Genomic DNA, 24,994 nt, shown 5'->3' with positions numbered 1-24,994 from the left:
AGAATTTAATTTTGTTATGACTTTAATTGATGTAGGCTACTAATTGATTCTTAAATGTCTTACCCTCAAGTTTATATCATGTTCTTTTTTTCTTTCTGTGAGCACTGTGTAGAAACCATAGAAACACGGACACTATTTTTTTATAATCCAGACTGATAGGTTGTATCAATATAACAACATTGTGTCTGAATTGTTAAAAATATAGTTTTTAAGTTATTTCCATCCCAAAGTTACACTGCCATAGCAACAAACATCCGGTCACTGAATTGATAAATCTTACCTGAACTAGATAAGTGACTCACACCCAGTCTGTCGACGTCTCGGTGAGTCATTTTACGTTAGGCTTGCCTAAAAGTACACTGGGCAGATGTTTTCAAACTTTGTTTTGCGTATATATCATTTCCCTATCATTGTTAATCGATTATATAAGACTATAATTAAAAAATCATCTTTATATTAAAGTATTTACTCATAACGTAGCTTATGGATTTATTGGCTAAGTGCAGCTGTCTAGATCGCACTGAACCTGGGGGTACAGTGACGCACAGCGTGAGGAATTCCACGGCAGGTATAAAACACCTGAAGTGCTTTACCTTCTTCACACCACACTACGACAGGATTTAACATGGGCACTGAGTCAGAAAACAGCGGCATCCTTAAAGAGGGCTTTATGGTAAAAAGGGTAAGAACTCTTGGACATGATTTCATTCCATATCAATATCCAAACTGCTTGTCTGTTCATAAGGAAATTATGTTGGTTTTTAGGGTCACGTTGTTCAAAACTGGAAAGTTCGTTGGTTTGCACTTAAATCGGACAGACTCCTTTATTACAAATATGAGGGCGGCAAACGAGATTCTTGCCACCGAGGGACCATTTTATTGAGGAACTGCAAAATCACATGTCCTTACCTGGAGTACGAAAACAGACCGGTGAGTCAGAAATTACTTATTATAATACGTTGCTAATATCTTTATCTATTATATAAGTTTAAACAACAAAATATACCTAAATGAAGAGCACATAAACACATTTCAGCATAATGTAAAACCATTTTAGAATGTTTGATATTAATATTTGTGTATTCACTTGTGCAAATATCTATTCTTGATCTCAAAATGTGAATTAACATAAAGAAACTCATTGTCTTAATTAGATTTTAACTAGTGACAGTTATTTTCTTTGATTCTGTTAAATGTGACTTGTATATAAATAATCATAAAGTTATATGGTGCTCTATAGCAAAGCAGTATCTTGTGCTTTAATATTAGGTATTTTACATATTAACATTATTATTATTAAATCTCTGAATCAAAGAAGGTCATTTGGTTTTTCCATAGCCTGCAAACAAATAGCATAGTGAAGTTGTTCAACACTGGGAGTGTCTCTGTGCTTTAAATGTTCATAGCCTCAGGTCATCCTTCATATGAATTACCTATTATTTTGTTTTGCAATGCTCACATGAACTAGCATGTTAGGAACATAACTTTATTTCCCCCAATAAATCTTAGCAATGTGTCTGACTTTGTGGAATAACTTCAGTCAAAACCAGTTTCAAAATCCTGAGGTTTTATGCTTGTGTTATTTAATATGCGTCAGTTTCATTTCAACATCGCCAACAGCTTAAGTTTGTTTAGATCTACTGTACGAGATGAAATGCTGTTGTCTGATTCTGAGGAAACCACATTTTCATCCTGCAGTTGGTGATAAAATTGGAGACCAACACATCAGAAGAGCACTTTCTGGAGGCTTGCATGAGGGAGGAACGTGATGAATGGGCTGCGGCGATTGATGCAGCAGTACAGAAACTCAGCTCAAGTGATGCACAGGTTCCTGCCCCATCTCAAATAAAAGCCTCCTCAACCCTTCAACTTCAGAATGTCAACCTCAGGTAGCTACGAGTCTGTGTTTGTCAGTATATGTGTGTATTTGTTTGTAACATTACATTTAAATGTGTGTTTATTTATCAGTCAGGTGGTGGACTCCATGTATGACGTTCACACTGGTATCCGGCACTGCAGTCACATCGAGCAGGGCAGCTCTTACAGCAACTGTTTCTCAGGTCAGACACTCGAACACACTGAGCCAATGCAATAGAGCAGTGGTTTTGAAACTGTGGTACATGTACGCGGAGGAATCACTGAGTAATGACAGAGAAAATTAATACAATTTTAATTATTTGATGCGTACAATAACACCGATGTGATCAGCACTAGCTGTTCTCTAAAGCCTACGATCAAGGCGATGTGCTTAAAATGTTTACTTTAGTGCATCATGTCATCAGCTGCTAAAATTCTTTTATTTTGAAAAATGACCTTATTCTCTTGTTACATCTCGGTCACTTGAGCGCCAAAATTTAACCCACAGGCTAGCAAAATGAGTAAGAACTGCCAACGAATGGATCTGCAACCCATTTATCAACAAATCAGGTAAATCCAGCATGTATGTGCAAGAAGAAAATCGACTGCTGTAGATCACAAATCTATTCACTTATCGTGTCATTTCCACTCGCAAGTTTGTTATTTACAATGAAGGAGCAAGCACCACAATGCACTAGCGTATTCAGGGCGTGCCCAGTTGAAAACATCTTAACTTTTCAGAATGCTGCACCGCAAGTCACGTGACAAGAACCAATTATCTCAGACAAACACAGAACACCTAAACACTGTATTACTTTTATTTTTCTCCAGAAATAAAACTGGTATCAGAGTGCAGCAAAGTTTTGTCAGCTTGATATTCTCTGAAAAAAAAAAACTTCGCAATGTGCCTACAAGTTAATGTTTAGAGTTCAAAAAGTTTTACAAAAAAGTCATATGTATATGCAACATATATTTCAAAATTTATCAAAAATTGTATTACTATGAAATACCTGAAAAATTTTTTTTTGAGTGGGTACTTGGTAAAAAAGTTTGAGAACCACTGCAATAGAGCATCAATGTTCATTATGGAAGAAATTACATTTTCTGATCCCTATCTGGAGGAAGTTGACAATTGGAATTGCTAATATGAAATTCATGCATGGTAAATAAAAGGTTTAAATCAAAACAAAAAGCATCCTGCACTTTTAAATGAGCTTTTAAAGATACAATTATTGCAGTGAAACCAGAATAGAAGAACTATTTTGGGTTCCTCAAAGAAAGTTTTAACAAAAACTGAACCTAAAACTGAAACCACTGTATAAACACCACATTACACTGGTGCTTGTATTCTGGGTGAAGACTTTAAACCCATAATTCACTGTAATGTTGAGCACACATCAGAGTAGACCTGTAAGATTAATCATTTTTAAACCGAAATCGTGATTTGAAGGGGACCGTTTGTTATTGAGCCAGATCAGTATCTAAAGTAATTCACATAAAAAAAACACAATATACACATACCGTAGCCAAATTCACAAGCATAAAACCAAATTCAGAAGCGCTTAATATTAATATATATTCGCACAAACACGATTAATCATTTTTAAATCAAAACCGTGATTTGAAGGGGACAGTTTGTTATGGACCATATCAGAATCTAAAGGAGTTCACATAAAAGACATGATGTACACATGCGTAGCCAAATTCACATGCATAAAATTAAATTAACACACACAATATAAAAATACACAATCATCAAATACGTTTCATGAATGCAAAACATCATTTACAAATGTACAACAGTGTACAAAATGTTTTGTATGTTTAAAATTTGCGAGTTCATCTTAAATGAGAATGTGCAAATGCTTGTTCATGTATGACTAGCCCTGAATACATGTGTGTATTTTTGAGACTCTCCTGGCAGCTACAGGTGACTTGTATCATTCAGCCAATCAGATGAGAGCTGTACTCAATGTGACCCACTCTGCACAGCATGGCAAACGGAGAATGCCCAGATGCCCAGGCTTCAAGCCATAACCATTAAATTCCCTGGCTTCCACTATGTTCCTTCTATTTCAAAATGTTTCACTACACTGTAATTATATTACAATCTATATATTCATTCATTCATGTTCTTTTCGGCTTAGTCTCTTTATTAATCTGGGGTCGCCACAGAGGAATGAACCGCCAACTTATACAACACGTTTTTACGCAGAGGATGCTCTTCCAGCCACAACCCATTATCTATATATTGTTTAATAAAAAACAACACCAAAAAAAAAAAAAACACTCATATCCAGGTGGAGTCGTAAGTGAAAGAGGATTTGCACATTCTCATTCAGAATGAACTCGCAACTTTTAAACATTCAAAACGTTTTTTTATTTTTTATATTTTGTATAATTTGTAATATTTCTATTAAATTTCTAAAAGTAAAGGTTTTATATATCTTTAAATATAACATTTTAACATATTTAAATACTGTAGTTGTTTTCTTAATTTGTCGTGACTATTGGTAAAAACGGCAACGATGTTTAAGAGGTTTTAAATAAACAGTAGCATTTTTAAATTGCAATAACAACAAGCAATTACAATGTAAATACAACAAGTACAGTACAAACAATACAGAGATTGCTTTTTTAGCAACAAGGAAGACATGACAATTATAGAAGTATAACAATGGTATAGCAAAAAATTAAAGAATCAATATAAATAGCATAATATAGCAAACTGTGTGATTATGCTTGGTCTTATTTGGTGCTGTTAAAACCACCTTATCAAACCTGTAGTTCTTTTATGAAATGGTTGTAAATCATATTTTAAATCTCAATTCGATTTTTTTCTCCAAATCATGCAGCCCTACATGTGAGATGGAGATAAAGGTATAACAGAAAATGAAATGCATTGGACTGCAGCACCAGGGGAGGCAGCTTATTCACATTATGACAATTTTACCTCAGAATCAGTTAAAAAAAAAAACATGCAAAAATGATGTTTAATTTTATGTTTTACATGTAACTTTGACAGTTAATAAATAAAAAATATTTGCCTCTTGTTGAAGAGCATTGTGGCCAGAGCTACTTCAGCAGGTGCTGATTCACTCCACACTAGAGTTTATGTTATTTTTGATGAACAAATAAGTGTCACTAGTCGCCACCTACAGGTGAATTGATATTAAGACTTTTAAAAAGGCTTCAAGATATTGGAAAAAAACTGACGTTGCAATGTTTTGTATTTCTGCGATATACTTTTGCGGTATGAATGTATTTTCACAAGATGATTTAAATGATTCTATTTGGGAAGAATTCAAAATTTTACATAGATAGGGAGTGCATTTGCGAAAACTGTAACAAACAAATTTCAATACAATGGAACAAAGATACAAATGAACTAAACAGTGCTTAATGGTTTTCTGGAGAGACTAACAGTATTAGGGTACAGGAAGGAAATCAATCAAATGTAACATAAATCTGTATACAGTGGTCAGTATTTGAAGTGGATCAAAATCTTTCATCAAAGTTGTCCCAAAACTAATCTACAACACCCATTCTTGTTTTAGGACAGTTTTGAAAAACGTTTTTGATCCACTTTTAAATGTTGACTGCTGTAGTATTCATACTTTGGAACTACTATTTGTAATTAAATACAACTAATCTTATTACTACCAATCTACAAATTTTATTCTAGTGCCAAAGTGGTTTACATTTGCTTGAAATAGTAATATTACTTAAAAAAAACCTTTCACTCTATTAAGGTTAAACTTTGTATGTGTTCTGAACTGTGTTTTCTGGTTAACTATAATTCCAAATGTACATTGCAGTTCCTGCGATGTGTCTATGGCAGATTTGCACATTGCAATCTCGATGCTTAAACGATATATTGTGCAGCCTTACTCATAAATCAACAGCGATTGAGTGTTTTAATCTGCATGTGTGCAGGTTCAGCAGTGGTGGATTGGCTTGTGTTTAATAAGCTGGCTCTGAGCCGTGTGGAGGCAGTAACGCTGGCCTCTGCTCTGCTGGATGAAGGCTCTCTGCGGCCCGTTGGGATCAGGAGTGCAGACGCTCTCCGTAACGCTGCTCTCGGAGAACAGTTCCTCGACGATTCCACTGCTCTCTACTCCTTTGTAAGTTACAGAGCTCTGTCTTCAGTCATTTTTTGTATTGTAGTTATAAAAATAAGATATACTTATTAAACTAGACACATTTTCTCAAACAGTCCCAAAGCTTTCAGAAGAGAGGCAGTGTGAAGGCAGAGAAATCTCGAACTGCAGTGGAGCTGAGTGGAAAGGTGGTGAAGAGAGGTTACCTGCTCAAACAGGTGAACATTAGCACGGTTTCAATCCTATTGTGTTTGTATATATAGTTTGAATTCATTTGTAATGTATGTATTAATTGTTTTGAATTCCACATTTTTTGTGTGTTTTTTTTGTAGTTCCCCTATAAATACCAAATAATCTTTTACTCACTCTTCACTTGTTTCTTGCTTCTGGTAAAAAAAAAAAAAAAAAATATATATATATATATATATATATATATATATATATATATATATATATATATATATATATATATATATATATATATATATATATATTCTGAAGAAAACCTAGAAACCATTGATTGCCATATTATTCATTTTCCCCAACAATGAAAGTCAATGGTTAATGGTTTCCAGCATTCTTCAAAATGTCTTTTTTTTAATGGAAGAAAGGTTTGAAAACACTTAAGGGTGATTTAGTAGTGAGTACAATTTTTATTTTTAAGTGAACTATATGTTTAAATTTAGTAAACTAAGTAAAAATTACAAATATTTCCCTGACAAATAAAATAAGATAACATTTAAGATTTGTTTTAACTGAAGTTTTGTGATTTTGTTGTTTCACAGTATTTTCTTGTAATGCCTGTATAGTGTCTAATAATTATTTTTATTTTAGTCAATTCAGTAAGTCACATTTATGCTAACTAAAATAATGTTAACGTGTAAATAAAAAATGTAGCTATTCAGATTTTATCTATTTAAGCATTATACTGTTTTATTTTGAGACATTTTAGTACTAAGTACACTCAAAAGATGACATTTACTGTTTGTTCAAACTACTTATTTAAAATGAGCCAAAACAACACAATTATTGATTTTTTGGAGAAACACACAATTGTTTTGTTCAACTTGTATAATATAATATAATAAAATATAATATAATATAATATAATATAATATAATATAATATAATATAATATAATATAATATAATAAAATATAATATAATATAATATAATATAATATAATATAATATAATATAATATAGTAATATAATAAATAATATAATATAATATAATATAATATTGTAATAAAATATAATATAATATAATATAATATAATATAATATAATATAATATTGTAATATAATATAATATAATATAATATAATATAATATAATATAGTAATATAATGTAATATAATGTAATATATAATATAATATAATATTGTAATATAATATAATATAGTAATATAATATAATATAATATAATATAATATAATATAATATAATATAATATAATATAATATAATGTAATATAATATAGTTAGGGTTGTAACGGATCATAGTTGACGTGATTTGCACAGATCACAACCCACGGTTCAGAACACACATGACCCGCGGATTAATATTTTTTTACTTGTAGAATAATCCTAAATTTGTAACGATTGCTGAGAGATTGTCTCTCACGTCATTCAAATCACATGAATGAAAAACATTTAGGCTTTCCTGTACAGTATAAGGATGACAGAAGAAGTTGTGGTGGGTTATTCATGTGATGGGTTTCTTAGGTCATTTAAGCTGTTTTCTTTCAATACTCGTTTAGCCTGCATTAATGCACGATTAATCATTTAAAGGTCAAGATTTCAAGATTTCAACACCCACACAACAACCCATCACCATAAATAATGGTGATTTGCACGTTTATTAATTCTTCGAATCGCTGCATTTGAATCTGTGTTTGTAAAACGCAAAAATCAAGAAAGAGATTGAGTGTTTAGTCTTTTGATTTAGTTATGAAGTTACAAACAGTGAAATAGGACAGAAGTATCGGGATAAGAGTTTAAAGTTTAGATAAAATCACTCATGTTTACAGTGAAGGTTAAAATCATCCTCATATGCTCAAAAACGAAAGTTGTAGGCAGCAATTACATTATTTAAACAAAACTTGGGGACAACCAGCCATCAAAAATATGCCACCAAATAATTTTTCAAAAATGATCCATCTAGCAATGAAACAAAGTTTTGAGTGAATAACTGATCATTTATTAAAAATTAGACTTAAATTAAATATGGGTTGTACAAATAATAATGTTAGATTTATTCATTTAGCATTATCAGCAGCAGAAGTAGTAACAGTGATTTTTTTACAATATTGAATATTTTAGTTTATTTTTATTCAGCTAATTATTTCTTCATTTTATTTTATGAAAGTAAAGTTGTCTTGCAGTACTGTTTTTGTAATAAATGGAAAGCAAATTACCTTTGTCGTCTCCTCTTTTGGAATGATACAAAAAATGGTCTAATCTGTGACTAAAAAAACATAATGTGATCTGAACCCTGAGGTTTGTGATCGTTACACCACTAAATATAATACAAATGAACTTAAGTCCTTCATGTTACCCCAACAAAAATCAATTGTGTGGAACCCAGCAGTTTTTACAGTGTAGTACACATTTAAGTTCACTTTTATTTCCATTAATGTTTATTATATTTAAAAATAACATTTCGTAAGTTACTTTTAATTTCAGCCATGTAATTATAATGAGCACTCTTCTACAACTGGATCTGAAATGCACTTATCTGTGATAATGACTGTATGTTATCTCTGTTTAAGGGCCACAAAGTCAAGAACTGGAAGGTGAGATTGTTTGTTCTGCGGGCAGAGCCTGGTTTCCTGCATTATTATGACCCCAGCAAGGTGAGAATGCTGATATGTGCAATTATAAAGCCTTTTAAATAACATTTATCCCAAAGTCTAAAGTGGTGAGGATGTTATTCCGCTGCTGACTCTTCTGTTCTTGATGGCCACTTTTCTCAGGATGACGTGACTCCAGCCGGCAGTGTTTCTCTGCGTGGCTGTCTGGTGTCTGCTCTGGATGATAACGGCACACCGGCAGGTGAGTCACACACTTCTGCTGAAATCTCTGAAGTGTCATGAAGTGCTCATGCAATCAATCCATTTGTTGGGTTGGGATGTATGGATTTTTCCAGGGAAGCCTTGTTTTAATTGAGAAACTGTCTGAACAGTCATTTATGACCACTGTTCTAATCTTTTACTAAATGATGGTGTTCAGTGTCCCAGACAGCAGTATTTTAAGGATTTATAAATTATGAATCACTGTCTGACCATCTGAGATTAGACATAAGCATTGCAGTCATGATTTTCAGTCGTATTAAAGCACACTGCGAGTCTATATTAGAAGCATTTGTTGTTTGATTTTGGCATCTTTTGGATGCAGAAATAAAAATGTACTTACCATTTACCTACACTCAAGTGTAGATATTCAGAAGATATTCAGAAGAATGTTCAAAACTAGTAACCATTAACTTCCATAGTAGGAAAAACAAATACTATGCATGTCAATGGTTACTGGTTTCCAGCATTTTTCTAAATATCTTCTTTTGTGTTCAACCAAAAAATGGAACTCAAGCAAGTTTGTAATGATTGAAGGGTAGAAAATGATGACAGGATTTTCATCTTTTTAACAAGCGGATATTTACATCAGGAAAAGTTTCCATGCCACAGGCAACAGTGAGACATAAATACTGTAATCTCAAAGGCTAATGATGTGTTTCCTGCAATCCTCAGGTGTTAAAGGTAAAGTGCAGGGGAATCTGTTTAAAATCATCACTCAGATGGACACACACTATTACATCCAGGCTCCGACACACGAGGAGAGGATGGACTGGATCCAAGCTATTAGACGAGTCACTTAATTATGCACTTTCAAGCTCAGCGGACTCTACTGGTATTATTTTAACTCATTTGTTATGAATTCGTTTATTTCTGTTATCAGAACTTTCCCATTAAGGGGCAACATGTGCTTTCTAGCATCTTCATATGGGCAGATTTTACAGTTATTATAACTGTGTTGTTGCTTTTTTTTGTACATCATAAACTTAACCGTTTACTTCAGTCAGTCAATAATACACATTGTTGCCAATAACTGATCAAATTTATATGCAAATAACACTTAAAAAGGAATTAATTACAGGCCAGTGCTAAAATATTAGGATGAATTATTGTGCAATATTACTTAATACTTTGATCATGATTATTAATATTGATTAGTAGAGTAAATAATAAATGTATATGGCACATTATAATTTGGCTACACACAACACATTAGTCCTGTACATTAGTGTAGCACAATTTATCTCCTATTATAGTCTCTAAAACAGTCTAATTAATCCTCCTACTGTAAATTTCCTCAGCATTTTGACAAGGTGCATTCCAAATGGGATACATCGCTCTCTGAATGGCACTTGGGAGTGATAACAATCACAGATTCCATATTGAAGTATCATTCCAAAATGAAGTGCTTAAATCTGGCCACTTCAAAGGGCCCTTTGGAATATAATAATGATTTCGAAGGATACAACTGATGGACACTTAGTGCCATGATACTTTGAGCAGGGATTTGTTTGGTTTTTACACACTGACTTTAATTAGGAAGGGCTCATCTCTATGCCCTAATTCTTTCAGAGGGACCCTCAGATGGGATTAAGACATAGTGATGAGCCCTTCCCATTGGAATGCAGTAAGGAAAGAGAGTAATCTAACACTACTGATTGGCTACTGCATTCAAATGAAATTTGTGTGATTGATTTTAATGCAATGTGCGTTAATCTGAATGCAATGCGGCAATTGACACTCATAAAAATGAAAATTGAGTCACTGTTTACTCACTCTCAAGTGGTTCCAAACCTTTTGAGTTTCTTTATTCTGTTTAACACAAAAGAAGATATTTTGAAGGATGTTGAAAATCGGTAACCAATGACTGCCATAGTAGGAAAAACAGAGTCAAAGGAAGTGAATGGTTACAGATTTTCAGCGTTTTTCAATATTTCTTATTTTGTGTTCAACAGAAGAAAAAGACTCAAGCAGGTTTAAACAGAGCAAGTGAAGTGTGAGTAAAGAAGACAGAATTTGAAATTTTGTGTGAACTATCCCTTTGTCACACATCTGTTTCTTCACATTCTTGCAAATGTGTTGTATGTGTGCAAATAAAATAAGATATATACAGCGTTACAGTCTAAAACAGTGGTTCTCAAACGTTTTTCATCAAATACCACCTCAGAAAAAAGCTGTCTTTGCAAGTACCACAATAATGAGCTGTATTGAAATACAGTACCGTATTAGGTCCAGTAAAGCAGCTAAAGCTCTGTCCAGTTCAAAAACGAGGGATATTAGTTCCTAATATTGAGAACACTTAAATTATAATGGGCTTTTAAAAGTTAAAAATGGTAGGTTATTGTTCTTAAAAAGTAAACAAAGAAGAAAAAACTCTTGGTTTATCACCACCTGCAAATGTACATATGACATATTTGATTCATCCGCGTACCACCAAAAGGAAGCCCACATACCACTAGTGGTACATGGACCACAGTTTGAGAACCACTGGTCTAAAACAATTAAATATTAACAATAAATAGTAATAAACCCCAATAATAAATAATAAACCCTCATCCTAATTAGCATGTAAAATATTTTTATCTCAAAGTGTAGGTGGTAAAGCTGTATACATTCAGTGAATGTAATGTGAAATGTATTTAATGATCAGTGTGAATTTTCCTAGTTTGTTATATCTTACTTTGCAAAGTAAAGTTTTTATTTGAATATTGTCCTTTTGTAATCTTTCATTTGACATGCATGCTTTTGTTTTGGTCATTGACTTGTTATTACATGCCATCAGCTTGTCTATCAGGCTGTTACTTAACAGAACTGAGCTCATGTCTTGCACAAGCCTCTTAGTTTGTGTGTGTGTGTGTGTGTGTTGTGTTTTGTTTTGTTGTGTTGTGTGTGTTGTGTGTGTGTGAGATTCTCACTCTCTGGTATGACCACACACACACATTAAACAAGTCAAATAATTCAGATCTTCTTGTTTAAGAAAAGTTTACAGTACATATTGCAATTGTTAGATGTTATAAGACATTCAAGCAGACCTTGCTATGAGCCTTATTTGACACATGCTTCATTTGCAGCATTGTGTAGACCGACAGCACCAAGTACAGGCTCAACATGGACTTTGAGTCCTTTTTCTTCAAACCAATACATTCGCAGGGAATTACATTTTAAAGTGAACATTCGGGTGTCAGTTATGAATGCTAGGCTTCTGTATGCCATCAGACCAGTTCTGTGGTACATTCCCATCAACAAAAGATGATTCTGAATTATTCTGTTGAAATGGTTTCAACATTCAAACAGCAAAACAAATACAACTGTTCACAGAATAGTTCACCCAGAAATGAAAAAAGCTAGCCATTGACTTCCAATGTATTTTTATTTCCTACTATGGATGTCAATGGCTACCGCTTACCTACAGTCTTCAAAATATCTTTTGTGTTCAACAGGACAAAAACACTGTTCCACTTTAGTTTGGAACCACTTAAGGGGAAGCAATAGTGGAGTATATGCTTGATTTTTGAGTGAACTATCCCTAAAACACCTTGCTACACTCCAATCAATGCTGGTTTTATTTCAACCAAAATATGGATATGATAATGGACAACCCAGCAATTCTTTAGAGCGTAGCAATGACAAGGCCATGGGTTAAGTTTCCAGGAAATGCCTAAACTGATCAAATGTATAGCTTGAATGCAATGTAATATGCGTCTATCAAATGCATAAATAAATTGGAACTACAATCACCTCTACAAGCACACCTAAAGTCGTCTACTTAATAAGTGCATCTAATGGAACAAATGAAGGCACTTCTGCTTCTGTATCAAAGAGCCAAATAAACTGATCAAATGTTACCACAAAGCAAAGTAAAAACATTAGGTAGTACGTCATGTGTTTTAAAAGCTAAGCTAAAAAATAATCTACAATGCTAGCTAGCTTGCACCAAATCATAACTTGAATTTTAAGCAATCTGTATTTCAACTCTTTACTCTTTTGTAGGTTAAAACTAGCTGCACATGAGGTTTTCTCCTTTAAATGTGTCCAAATATACACAAACATTCTTTTTTTTTTAAATGAACAGCAGCAAAATCAACTAAAATGAGCAATAAAGACCTGTTGTTTGTGTGAACAGGCCTTGAGTCGACTAAAACTAACACGGGACAAACTGAAATGAGATTTAGGTGTTATAAATGAACCGAGAAACTCGTTTAACTTTAAATCAGTTGAATACAGTACGCTTCTTCATCCTCGGGGGTTGCTCCTATGAATAGTCTGTCATCCTGGCAGGCACTTCTCCTATTGCTCAAGCCACTTTGGTGAGCTGTAGATCTCCGTGAACTCTGAGAGCATTAAGAGATGCCAGCTGAGTCTGTCTGTGAGCGAAACCACACAGCGGCTGCCCGTCCACCAGAATACGAAACTGCTGGTGCTCGCATACAATCTCCATCTGACAAAGACAGACGACAAGACGTTATTATTATGGCTGAAAGGTGTGACATTAGCAGAGATTTCAGTTTTAAAGTGGACCTATCATGAGCCTTTTACAAGATGTAAAATAAGTCTCTGATGTCCCTAGAGTGTGTATGTGAAGTTTTAGCTTAAAATAACACACAAATCATTTTTTATAACTCTATAACTTTAATAACCCCTTTTAAAATTTGAGCCAAATTGTGGCGTTTTGGTTACTGTCGCTTTAAATTCAAATGAGATTGTGCTCCCAGCACTCTTTTCAAAAGGGCAGAACTACAAACAGCAAAACATGACTCTTAGTTGCTGACATTATCATCAGCAAGTGTAAAAACTAATGGTGGACAGCTGCTTCTCACTTAGGGCTGTTTATGATGTCACCAATAGGCAGTGCTTTCCCCCTCTGATGACATGTAAAAAGGAAGAATATCAAAGTGTTTTTGCAAACTATTTTCATCAAGTGTGATCATTCATTCATTCATTCATTTTCTTTTCGGTTTAGTCCCTTTATTAATCTGGGGTTGCCACTGTGGAATGAACCGCCAACTTATCCAGCTTATGTGTTACGCAGTGGATGCCCATCCATGTGCAACCCATCACTGGGAAACATTCATACACACACTCATCACACTCATACACACACACACTCATACACTATGGTCAATTTTAGCATACCCATTTCACTTGTACCGCATGTCTTTGGACTTGTTTGGGAAACCGGAGCACCCGGAGGAAACCCACGTCAACACAGGGAGAACATGCAAATTGTTGGCAAAGAAATGCCAACTGACCCAGCCGAGGTTGAACTAATGTGCTACCCACTGTGCCACTGTGTCACCGTCAAGTGTGATTATAAAAACTTAAATTAATACATTTTTTGCTATTAGAGGCTTATATTGACACACTGTTGCCACACAACTGTTTAAAGGTCCCCTTTAACATAGTCTTTACCTTAAAGGCTTCTCCTGGAGCAAAGGGAAAGAAAGACAGAGCGGTTTCTGAAGAGCCCCATTTTCCTGACAGACGAGCGTTGCGAAGCACGGCCTTTTCTGGAAAGTTCACCTTTAACTCCAGCCCAACATCCCCCTCGATTTCCTCATCCCCCTCTCCTTTAGACTGGCACGACACTATCACTACCATACTTAAAAAAACAAAATACAGACAGAATAGACTTGGGTTATTTTTAACATTGGTTATTTGTGTAGGTGTGAAACTAAAACATCAAGTCAAATGGAATTTGATCAAATCACATCATGAGCCAGGAGTTCCTGGGTAACCCCTGTTTGCCAAATATGGCCAGGATTGTCCAACTGTTGTTTTTTCCTCAAATCTGCCTGGCAAAGACTTCATGGGAACTGACCTTTTCTCATGCTGGCAAAAAAGAAGTGAACGACAACAGCTGGAAAACCAAACGCATTACACTGTGAACATTTGAATGGAAATCGAATGTTAAAAACAAGATTAAAAACACTAATTCCATTCTCTACATCACGTCAAAGAGGTTGGACTGACAATAAAAAGAGGAGAAAAGCAAACCAAAGATATTGTCAGGCATATTTAAAGCAAAAATCATTTGGTTAGTCATATTAATAGAATATTTAATTTAGTTATTTATTTATAAAGCGCAATAAAACAACAGTTGTAGACCATTGTGCTGTACAAATCTAAAAACTAATTATCAAAAATAGCTAGCAACAGATAAAACAACATAGAATACATCCAACATACCACACAGCATCAACGATAAATAACAAGACACCAGGGGCCTCATGTACAAAGACTTGCGTTGAAATCTATTTTTTTCTTTTGTAATTAATTCCGGAGGACAAACTTGCCAATAACACCGTTTTTCTCCGGTCTACTTCCGAAAGCAGCACCTTCAAATCATATTCTGTTCAAAGTTTCTCTTTTTGCTTGCTTTTGCCATTGCTTTTTCGTTGGGTTTTTGCCAAAGTAGAGGCCCCAGATAGCTACAGTAGGATCAATTCAAGCTTTTTCTATAGGTGTAGTTTAACTTTCCCTCAGAACAAAGATTTATTGGAAATTGTTCTGATGGACATAGGTAGCCCATTCCACATTTTCAGACCTACTACAGAGAAAGCTCGAGCTCCTCTTTTCTTCAATTTGGATCTAGGAACCTTAAACATCTGCCAGACATTTTAATAAGATTAGAGAGATAAGTCGGAGCCTGGCGATTTAACACCTTAAAAACATACATTAAAATTTTAAACTCAATTCTAAAACATATCAGCAACCAATTTAGGGAGCACAGGATAGGAGTTATGCTGCTAAACCTGCGGGTGATATATAAAAGGCATGGATTAATCTCTCAAATTCTGGCTTTGGCTGATCATCTCAGCTAGAAAAAACAAGATTTAACTACTGCATTTACCTGTTTGTCAAACAGAAGGGTAGAATCTGGAATAAAACCTACATTTCTTACAGATGGTTTAAAGCAGTCAGATATTAGATGTTATTTATCTTTTCTTAGTTTCTTCCTTTTACACAAAAGAAGACATTTTAAACAATGTTATATGCAAAAAGATACTATTGAAGTAAATGAATACTGGTGTCCAACATTCTGCAACAGAAGAGACATTATTAATGTTTGAAACATGTAGAGGTTTAGTACAGTTTTGGGTGAAATGTCCCTTTAAGGACAGTGTTGAAGCACTAAATACTTGTTATTTTAATTGTTTATTTTCTTTTTGGCTTAGTCCCTTTATTAATCAGGGGTCGCTAGAGCGGAATGAACCGCCAACTTATCCAGCATATGTTTTACGCAGCTGATGCCCTTCCAACTGCAACCCATTACTGGGAAACACCCAAACACTCTCATACATACACTATTGACAATTTAGTTTACCCAATTCACCTGTACCACGTCTTTGTACTTGTGTCCGGGGGAAAACGGCGCACCCAGAGGAAACCCACGCAAACATTTCCACACAGAAATGCCAACTGACCCAGCAGAGGCTCGAACCAGCGACCTTCTTGCTGTGAGGCAATCCACTACCACTATTTTGCCATTTTGCAAGCATTTTTTTTTTTTACCAAGAAATGTATGACTTGTTTTATTAGTTTGATTTAATTGAATAGTCTGAATGAAACTAATATTTTCACACACAATTTAAAATTTTCATAAGTTATTTGAAACATCAAAGAGATTTTGCAAGCAGTAAACATATTCGATATGTGTATAAAATAACATTAATTTCATTTTTTGCAGACGCCAGAATGTTTTTAATCCACGTATGCAGTAACAAAACGCTAAGAGTGTGGCTGTATCTACAGTCCCCTTGTGTTGCTCTATTTAAAACGAATTTTTTTCTATAGTTTTGTTTATAGGCCTATTTTCTGGCACTGTTTGCTTCATGTCATGTTTGTGTGGAATGGAGACGTAAAAACGGTTTAATCCCTGACACAACCGGCTCATTGTGTTCCCGCAGTGAAGGCGCAGTCTTATAAACGAGTCATTCAGGATGTATGAGGTGACAGACAGTGGACAATCTGGACACATAAACGCGGGAACCACAGAAATACAGACAGATGTGTCTCATACCAACCTTTTAGGCTGCTTATGAACAATACCCATCACTATCAGCCTCATGGTCGGCCGAAGACCCCCTTTGATCTCCCCAACATAGTCCTCCTCCTGCAGAAACAATCGAGTGCTTTACTTCTAACATGGTACAGTCCAGATAAAATCAGATTAATGCGCAGATCTAACATCACGATATCATGACAACCCGCTGCTCAGAGACGAGAACGAAAATCACCTCAGCTTATTCTCAGTTTTCAATATTGTTTAATATGCAAATTAGGCTACATTTTTTAGGCTTTTATATAACGTTAAACTATCGAATCGTAGTATAATGTAGCGTAATGTAGGAAATATTTATGTGTGACATTGCATTTTTAAAAGAGTTACATTTCATTAACCTGTGCCTACGTCACTATTCCCACGCTATCAATTATCTCCGTGGAGGACTAACTGCGAAATCATCGTCATCATACTCACGTTTCGGTTGTTTTCCTTTTCCGACATGCTCTCCGCTTGTCGCAATGGCTTTAGTTTAGTCGTGAAGGTGTTGCGTATCGAGCGCGAGGACAATAGCTGTCATGAACGGGAGTGATCAGCACCGTCAGAGCGCGCGAGACCGGCGTTGGATGCGCGAACCCCGCCTCGCGCCACCGGGTTTCCATAGCAACCGACTCAGTGACGATGACAGATGTACAGCTGAAACTTCAGCATTTCATTTAGAAAGAAATAAAAATAAAACTATTATTAAAATATGAGTCTCGCACTTCCAGAAATTCGCAACAAGAGTGTAAAACTAGGTAGCCTAAGTTTTGTTTTTTTAATACTGTGATTAGCCTCACGCAGCAAGATAAACAATAATTCACTTGGGAATGAGTTCATGTAATAGTGGAACAGACAACACACTCGATAGACATAATTAGCTCCAGGTCCCAATAGGTGTATTGTTTCGCATTCCCATCTAACCAGTCCAGCAGTTTGTTTCTGCACTGTTTTTACCACCTATTGAGAGTTTCCAAGGCTCTACTTCGAGCTCTAGATGATTAAATTTCACCAAGTTAGTTTTTAGGTTCTCTTACAAACAAAGAGCATGTCATTATGTCTTGTTTCTATTTATCAGTACAATTGATCAAAAATATATCAAGGCAACAAAATATTAATGCTGTATATGGGGATTATGATATATTATTATTAATTTTAATATATGGGGAGTTACTATAAAGTTTATATTATTAATATTATATCTTCAGTGTGCAAATTATACAATATTATTTTGTGTAACATGCTTCAGTGAACCAAATAAAATGACGTCTATTTTAATGCATCATCTTGAATTTTTTAGTGCTTTGTGGGGTAGTTTGTGTATTCTGACCTACAATATCCTGTGATTAGCCATTTCAGAGATTACTGTAGGTCAAACTATACAAACAACGCATCTAATTTGACTTAACTTTTAGGCTATATATAGAAACAAACCCCTATTTTACAAGAAAAGTGTTTTAATTGACGTGATTATGCATTCACAATGGTAATGGTAATTTTAGAGCAAACTATTTCTTATTATTTAGAGGACTGACCCCTATACACGTCATTTTCATGCTGACTTTGCAGTTCAGTAGGAGTTGATATGTTGAAATGGTTAAACTAATATATATTTTTTTTAAAAATTGCAAATAGATCATAAATTAGGGTACAATGAGATGCTTTTACAGTCAATGTAAGAACACTGAAGTTTTGGCAGATTGAAGGTTATTTTCTTATCTGGCTAACAAAAACAGGCTAGTCTCAAAATCATACAAATATTGACTGTTATACAGTGCTCAGCAAATATAAACCCCTCACAAATCTCTCTTTTAAATTTCAATTCAGATTTTCTACAGGATACTTTGCAATAATATATTTGTGCATATAGATTAGTCAGTGCAACGCCAAAAACGGAACTCAAAAAGATCTAACAAAAAATAAATAAGATCGCAGTCCAAAAACGAGTACACCCAAATTACTTTTTTAAAAATGTAGCCTAAATGTTTTAATAAACAGGAAAACTCAAGAGAAACATAAAAAAACTGTTGAAGTCTTTTACATTTTTTTTTTTGCAATTACTTGTTTGAATTTAAATGTATTATCTTTCTATTCCTAAATTCCTAAAGATGGTAGGTGACACAACTCTTATTTTAATTTAATTTAATAAACCTGCTTTGTTTAAATAGACCAACACATATTGGCTATGTTGACCGAAAATTGGATACAAATATTTAATCTCAAATGGGGGTTACTCACTTATGCTGAGCACTGTCACTATTTATTTGCATTTCCCGCTATACACTATGAGTACATTTCAGTTTTTTCCAGGTCAGTCATTTTCTTTTTGACTTATTCCCATTATTTATTAAGGGAATGGATCACCAACTTATCCAGCATATATTTTATGCAGTGGATGCCCTACTGGCTGCAACCCAACACTGGAAAACACCCATACACTATTGCATTCACACATACATTATGGACAATTTAGCTTCTTCAGTTCACCTGTACCACATGTCTTTGGACTGTGGGGGAAAACAGAGCACCTGGAGGAAACCCACACGAACATGAGGAGAACATACAAATTCCACACAGAAATGCCAACTGACCCAGCTGAGGATCGAACCAGCAATCTTCTGAGGGCTACCAACTCAGCCACCATGATGCCCCTTTTCAGGTCATATAAACCAGAAAATGAAATGTGCAAAAATAAAAAGGGAGAGAAGATGAATTGTCATTTGGACTCTACAGACATGCACCATGGGTTCCAGATAGGATTAAAGGCAAATATTTCATTAAAATATTTTTAGTATTTCGATAGGGGGCGCTAAATGCAATTGAATGTGAATCTGTAAGCGAATCCCTCTTTAAGTAGCATTCAAATTTTTTGTAGTATTGATGACATTTGTACATAGAACGCATTTAACAACTGAAAGTTAAGTGCAAATGAATCAAAAACGTCTATGAAACGACCTTTCAATTCCTAATCACAAACGTCGGTGATTGGTCCAATCGTACAGCGCTGACAAAAGTATCACGCATCACTTGACTTGTCAGTAAATTTAAGAACTGCACAAATGAATTAAAATGTAACGGAAAACAAATAAATAATACTTAACTGGAATCTAAATCTATCGAGGCACACATTTCATCGCAATATAGCCTAATTTAGTTTCTTATGTTTTGACCCTTGAACTGACAGCTCGTGGATCAGCTGATTGAGTCACATGACTCGGCTCTCTCATGGCCACAGAGAGACAGCTGATGGGAAGCGCTGTTCAAGGCGCTGCTCTCTAGTCTGACAAATAAAGCACAAACGCACATCGTAAGTACTAATTGAACGATTATTTTCTCTTATCTACCAGCTCAGTCAATGTGTACATCTTTGATGATAATAAAGTCGATTCGACCCGCCATCCTAAAACTATTTTTGGTGGGCAGTGTCATGTTGTTTTGCTGTCGTAATTTCACTTTTAAGAGCTGTTACAAAACGAAAGTTTCAGTAACACTGATCAAAATGTAAACAACCTAAAAACTAACACATCTGTTATTTTTTTTCTGCGTTAGGATAATTTTTAATCTTGCATAATTCTGTTCTGCACCTCTCATACAGTTATGATGTCTTTCCAAGATCATACTTTATTTTATTCAAATTAAAATGTACAGGTAATATAAATACACGTACAGATTATTTCTATAGGTGTGGAGTAAATGTTTTTTTCTGAATCCTCAATCATTATCATGTCCTGCATTTCATATGATCTCACTTTTGCGGTCCTAACCTTATTTATTTAATTTCATATATTCTCTACTATATGTCTCAGATGTGAAGTACTTTATAACACACTGAGGTCAGACATCTTTGAGGATCATGCACCCGTTCGGCCGTGAAGAGGAGACCTCCAGGCGGGAGCTCTTCGGCTTCTTCCGCCGGTGTCTGCAGCGCGGTGAGTGGGAGCTCGCGGCCGCTTGCGTGTCTCAGCTCGGCGAGGCGCGTGCAGAAGATCCGCACAGTCCGCGAGACATCGTTAAGGCCATCGTTACACACCCGTACCCGCTTCGGTGAGTTAAACTCTTACACTAATACACCACAGAAACACATTTAACCTGATGGTGATTGAGGTATAGTTGGTTTTTTTTCACACATATCTCCTTAACAATGTCTTTTCATAAAGGTATAGTAAAGTACCACATTGTTCACAGTCAAATAAATGATTCTAAAGTTGTTTTGAAGTCATACTTACATTAATAATTTCAGTCCAAATATTCAAACTACCATGGTAAATCATATAGTATAACGTATAGGGAGTGTGTCACAAGTTTCCAGTGAACAAATGTGCAAATATAAACCCAACTTTACCTCATTCTGATGCTGTGATTTTGAGGCTTCATTTGGGCACAACTTTCTCTGTGTTTCAGCAAAGGGAAGGATTTTTGGTGACAAGTCTCATTTTGACACACATGTTGGAAAATGCTTTCAAAAAATCGAATACACTCTTGGTAAATTTATTACCCTTTCGTTGTGTTAGTGGCTGTTTTTGACCCATTGACTTCCATTATGCAATTTCTTTTATTTCAAAGTCACAAAACCATATAATCATGCATTCTTGATTGTTGGTGCTTTTCCTTCTTGGTCAAATTTGTAATTTTTCTTTACTGTTGATCATCAAAATTTGTTGTCAAATTTTTACCTCTTCACAACAGAGAAAACTACCAACAATCGTGAATACATGATATACATGAATACATGAATACGAGAATACATGGCTTTGCAATCAAAAAATGTCATTATAATGGAAGTCAATGAGGCAAAAACAGCCACAAGCATAACAAAAGGGTAGTCCATTTGAACAATACACAAAGGTTAAGTCATAAACTGCATGAACTGATCTAAATAAATGTAAACAAAGCAATTTTCCTTGTTCTGTGGATGTTGTTTACAAATGTAATAAGAGTATTTTGAAGGAAACTGTGCTTACCATGAAGAAAACCCATAATGGATACTCTATATTCAACCAAAACATAGTTGAAGAGGCTATTAAGAGATTTTAAGACTTATTTCTTGTCTTTTTTGCATAGGTGGGAAACAGTGGGCAGCCCTCACAGACTGGCCTGGTATTGGCTTCAGGTCCTGGAGAGACCGACTGAAATAAAGGTGGGTTTTCTGCCAGTTAATAATTTCTTATTAATTCTTCATGTTGAAGCTTATAAAGCCAGTTTCTGCAATGTAAGAATACATATATGCTTTGGTAAATTATAGATGAGCGGTCAATACTTTAAAATAATATTTTTGACTATAAACTGAGATTGCCATATTCGTCAAGATTGGAAGCTATATCCTAATAATGAGATTAAAAAGGTAAACCAGTGGCCTAAAATGCTATTAAGAGATACAAAGTCAGAGTAACTTGCCTAGTCAAGATTGATTCATACTATGAGATGGCAAGTGACAGTTATAAGAATATTAAAAAATATTACAAAGCTGAACGTATGGCATACTGAGTATTAAAGATGAAATACAAATGAGTTGCCAGTTGATCTACCAAATTAATCTTTTTGGATTTAAAAAAAAATACCGTCTCATAATTAATGAGATTTTAAAGGGCAATTATGACTCACCATTGTGTTGTTTTTTTCATAATTCTCTAATAAAAATCAGATTTAAATGCACAGTTATGACTTACCAATGTGTGTGTTTTTTATTTATTTTTCATAATTAATGAAAATAATCACTTTATTCATTTTTATTACATGTTGAAAATAGATTTTCATTGGAGGCACTTGTCTTTTTTTATTAATACTTCCTTTTTCTGATATCTGTGTCTGCAGGTGAGCGTGTCTGTGAAGAGAGAACTGGAATTCTTGTTGCTCTTAGAGGAGCTAGAAGACATCCCACAGTCTGTGCTTAAGGTAGACTAACTGACACTGTTTTAACAACTTTATGGCTTTATGTTGACCGCACAGATTACAGTAGTAGCTTTGCTTTGAACTCTGATAAGGTTGTACTCTATCATTTGCTTTGTGCACGTGTGCAAAGTTGTGCAAGACAGAGGAAAACATGTTGCTGTCGCGCTTTCTTCCATTGTAAATACTGCAAAGAGAGTAGAGAGTAGAAACTCTTACTTTCATGACACGGCTCAATAGTGACACTTTCGTTCAAGTGTTTCCTGAAGTGTTTTATTTTTATTATCTCCAAATGCAGTAGAACAGTTCAGTATAGAGATTAAATCTTCAACTCAAAACAACATTAATAATACATTACAATTGTATTTAAATAAAAAAACTCAGAAAAGAATCAGTTTATTTATTAGGCAAAAACTATTCATCTCAGAAGTTCCAGTTTCACACTGTCTGGATTTTAACCTCAAAAATTCACAGAACAGTGGTAAAAGTGACTCATCCTAAGGCAGTTAAACCTTATTGCGTGGTTGCAAATCTAGGGTAATTGTACTTTTTGCAGAGAAATATATTATCTATTTAACAGTCATGCTGTTTTTTTATGTCATCACTTATGTTGTAACCCATTGTAAAGCCACCATTTCATCTCAATTTTCCATTCTTATTTGTTTGTGGTAAATTATTTAGCTGTGCACATTATTTTTGTGTGTGTGCAAAAAATGTGCTTGGCTGGCCATATTTGTTGTCCAATAGTCAGATGATCCCTTGAACAAACTTACATGTATTTACTAAATATGACATCAGTCTAATCATCCAGTTGATTTCTCAATAGAAAAAATGAAGTGCTACTTTTTTTTTTTTCTGCTTCATTCATAATGTTGAAGTCAAAATAATAAGCCTTTGTGTGAACTTTTTGTCCCTCAAACATTTCCTAAATAAACTTTTACAAAGCAAGGAATTTTTCATAGTATTTTCTATAATATTTTTATATTAGTATTTATTTTTTGTTTTATTTCGGCAAGGATAGAAGCAGTTTTTAGAAGAAAAAAAACATTTTAAAGATTATCACCGCCCTATCTTAGAAGGGTAAATTCACACCTCTAGTTTGAAAAAAGTCAGGAAAGTGGGTGAGTCCAGCTCTGTTTAGGTGGGAGTGTCAAGTGGCGAAAGAGGGAAGAGTTTGCATGAAAAGGGGAGTTTCAGTATGAGCACGCACTGATTTTCACAGAGGCAAAACAAACACAGACGCAGGGGAGAAAGACAGTGACTACGTTCACATGGACATCAATAATCTAACTAATCTATAATCTATAATCTAACTAAAAACTAATTGCCAAATTAATAATTTTTCGACTTTAACTGCAGTTTGGCACTTTCACTTTCATTCAGGAACATATCATGCATGCCCCCATGACAAACAAGATATTGGATGCAAGGAACTGCTGGAAGAGTGTAGTTTTAATGGAATGTTTGATATTGCATGGTGTATGGGAGGAAAAAACCCTCCGCATTTCTCAGTAACTTAGACGCACTCGGTAGATGCAGAGAATAGTATCAGAAAACCGTGTGTGTATAGACTATCCTGTCACAAAATGCGGCGAAAATCCTACCCCATGGTAATAGTTTGATTGTGGTGTTTACATGTTTACATTCGGAGATCAGCAATTACAGTGGATCTTTCAGCCTATAATAGATATTACTGTAAACTTAGTAACTAAGTCATTTTGACTAAGGTATGTCTTTAAAAACTGAAAGAGTACTGCTGAACTTTGCCTCTGACGAAACATAATCAAAGAACACTGATCACATACACTTACCAAATCTGTAGAGACAAGAGAATCAACATCTACTGGAACCGTGTCTATTTTTAAAAGGAGACGAGCGGCAAATCCAGATTTCACTATTTCCAGATGCGAAAAGCTCTCGGGTAAAAAATTGTCCTTACCACCATATTTTTGTTGCATGTTAGCAGACCACTGTAATCCACATGTAAGTCCAGCTGTGCTCCCATAGCGGGTAATTGAAAATAAAACCTTTGTTGCAG

General features: G+C 34.7%; 3 protein-coding genes across 7 annotated transcripts in view; 2 read left to right on the top strand and 1 right to left on the bottom strand.

Moving 5' to 3' along the window:
* The first annotated feature begins 619 nt into the window (after positions 1–619).
* plek2 (pleckstrin 2) lies at positions 620–11,735 on the top strand. Its single transcript, NM_001128739.1, is given in 9 exon segments — positions 620–682; positions 766–930; positions 1,699–1,889; positions 1,969–2,060; positions 5,794–5,981; positions 6,074–6,175; positions 8,730–8,813; positions 8,934–9,012; positions 9,705–11,735. Coding segments are annotated over 9 exon segments (1,086 nt in total). The 5' UTR covers positions 620–625; the 3' UTR covers positions 9,833–11,735.
* A 243-nt stretch (positions 11,736–11,978) lies between these two features.
* Positions 11,979–17,691, bottom strand: si:ch211-10a23.2. Of its 2 annotated transcripts, none has more exons than NM_001145765.1 (4): positions 17,509–17,691; positions 17,054–17,142; positions 14,439–14,628; positions 11,979–13,467 (listed from the first exon to the last, which is right to left on the bottom strand). In NM_001145765.1, the coding sequence occupies exons 1-4, from the start codon at positions 17,533–17,535 to the stop codon at positions 13,324–13,326; spliced, it is 450 nt and encodes a 149-aa protein (NP_001139237.1). In that variant the 5' UTR covers positions 17,536–17,691; the 3' UTR covers positions 11,979–13,323. The 2 variants fall into 2 exon arrangements, with proteins under 2 accessions (NP_001139237.1, XP_087134436.1); XM_087278310.1 differs by having other exon boundaries at positions 11,984–13,467; positions 14,439–14,970; positions 15,263–17,142; positions 17,509–17,628.
* Positions 17,692–20,272: 2,581 nt separating this feature from the next.
* Positions 20,273–24,994, top strand: part of zfyve26 (zinc finger, FYVE domain containing 26) — a 48,398-nt gene continuing 43,676 nt past the window's right edge. For 3 of the 4 annotated variants that reach the window (XM_087277518.1, XM_087277517.1, XM_087277516.1), the window contains exons 1-4: positions 20,273–20,377; positions 20,877–21,114; positions 22,132–22,207; positions 22,882–22,962. In XM_087277518.1, the coding sequence (XP_087133644.1) occupies positions 20,924–21,114; positions 22,132–22,207; positions 22,882–22,962 (348 nt within the window). In that variant the 5' untranslated portion in view covers positions 20,273–20,377; positions 20,877–20,923. The remainder of the gene's footprint in view (positions 20,378–20,876; positions 21,115–22,131; positions 22,208–22,881; positions 22,963–24,994) is intronic. The other variant, NM_001305560.1, reaches the window with a different exon arrangement.

The sequence above is a fragment of the Danio rerio genome, chromosome 13, assembly GCF_052040795.2.
Source record: "Danio rerio strain M-AB ecotype USA chromosome 13, GRCz13ab, whole genome shotgun sequence".
Taxonomy (NCBI): domain Eukaryota; kingdom Metazoa; phylum Chordata; class Actinopteri; order Cypriniformes; family Danionidae; genus Danio; species Danio rerio.
Note: the sequence above shows the minus strand (reverse complement) of the source record. Positions and strands in the feature narration are given on the sequence as shown.

Coding starts and splice junctions, on each gene's coding strand:
- si:ch211-10a23.2 (NM_001145765.1), bottom strand. CDS start 17,535: ATGTCGGAAAAGGAAAACAACCGAAAC. Junction 17,143..17,508: donor AAAAGGAAAACAACCGAAAC/GTGAGTATGATG, acceptor TTGTTTCTGCAG/GAGGAGGACTATGTTGGGGA. Junction 13,468..14,438: donor CTCCAGGAGAAGCCTTTAAG/GTAAAGACTATG, acceptor TGTCTTTGTCAG/ATGGAGATTGTATGCGAGCA.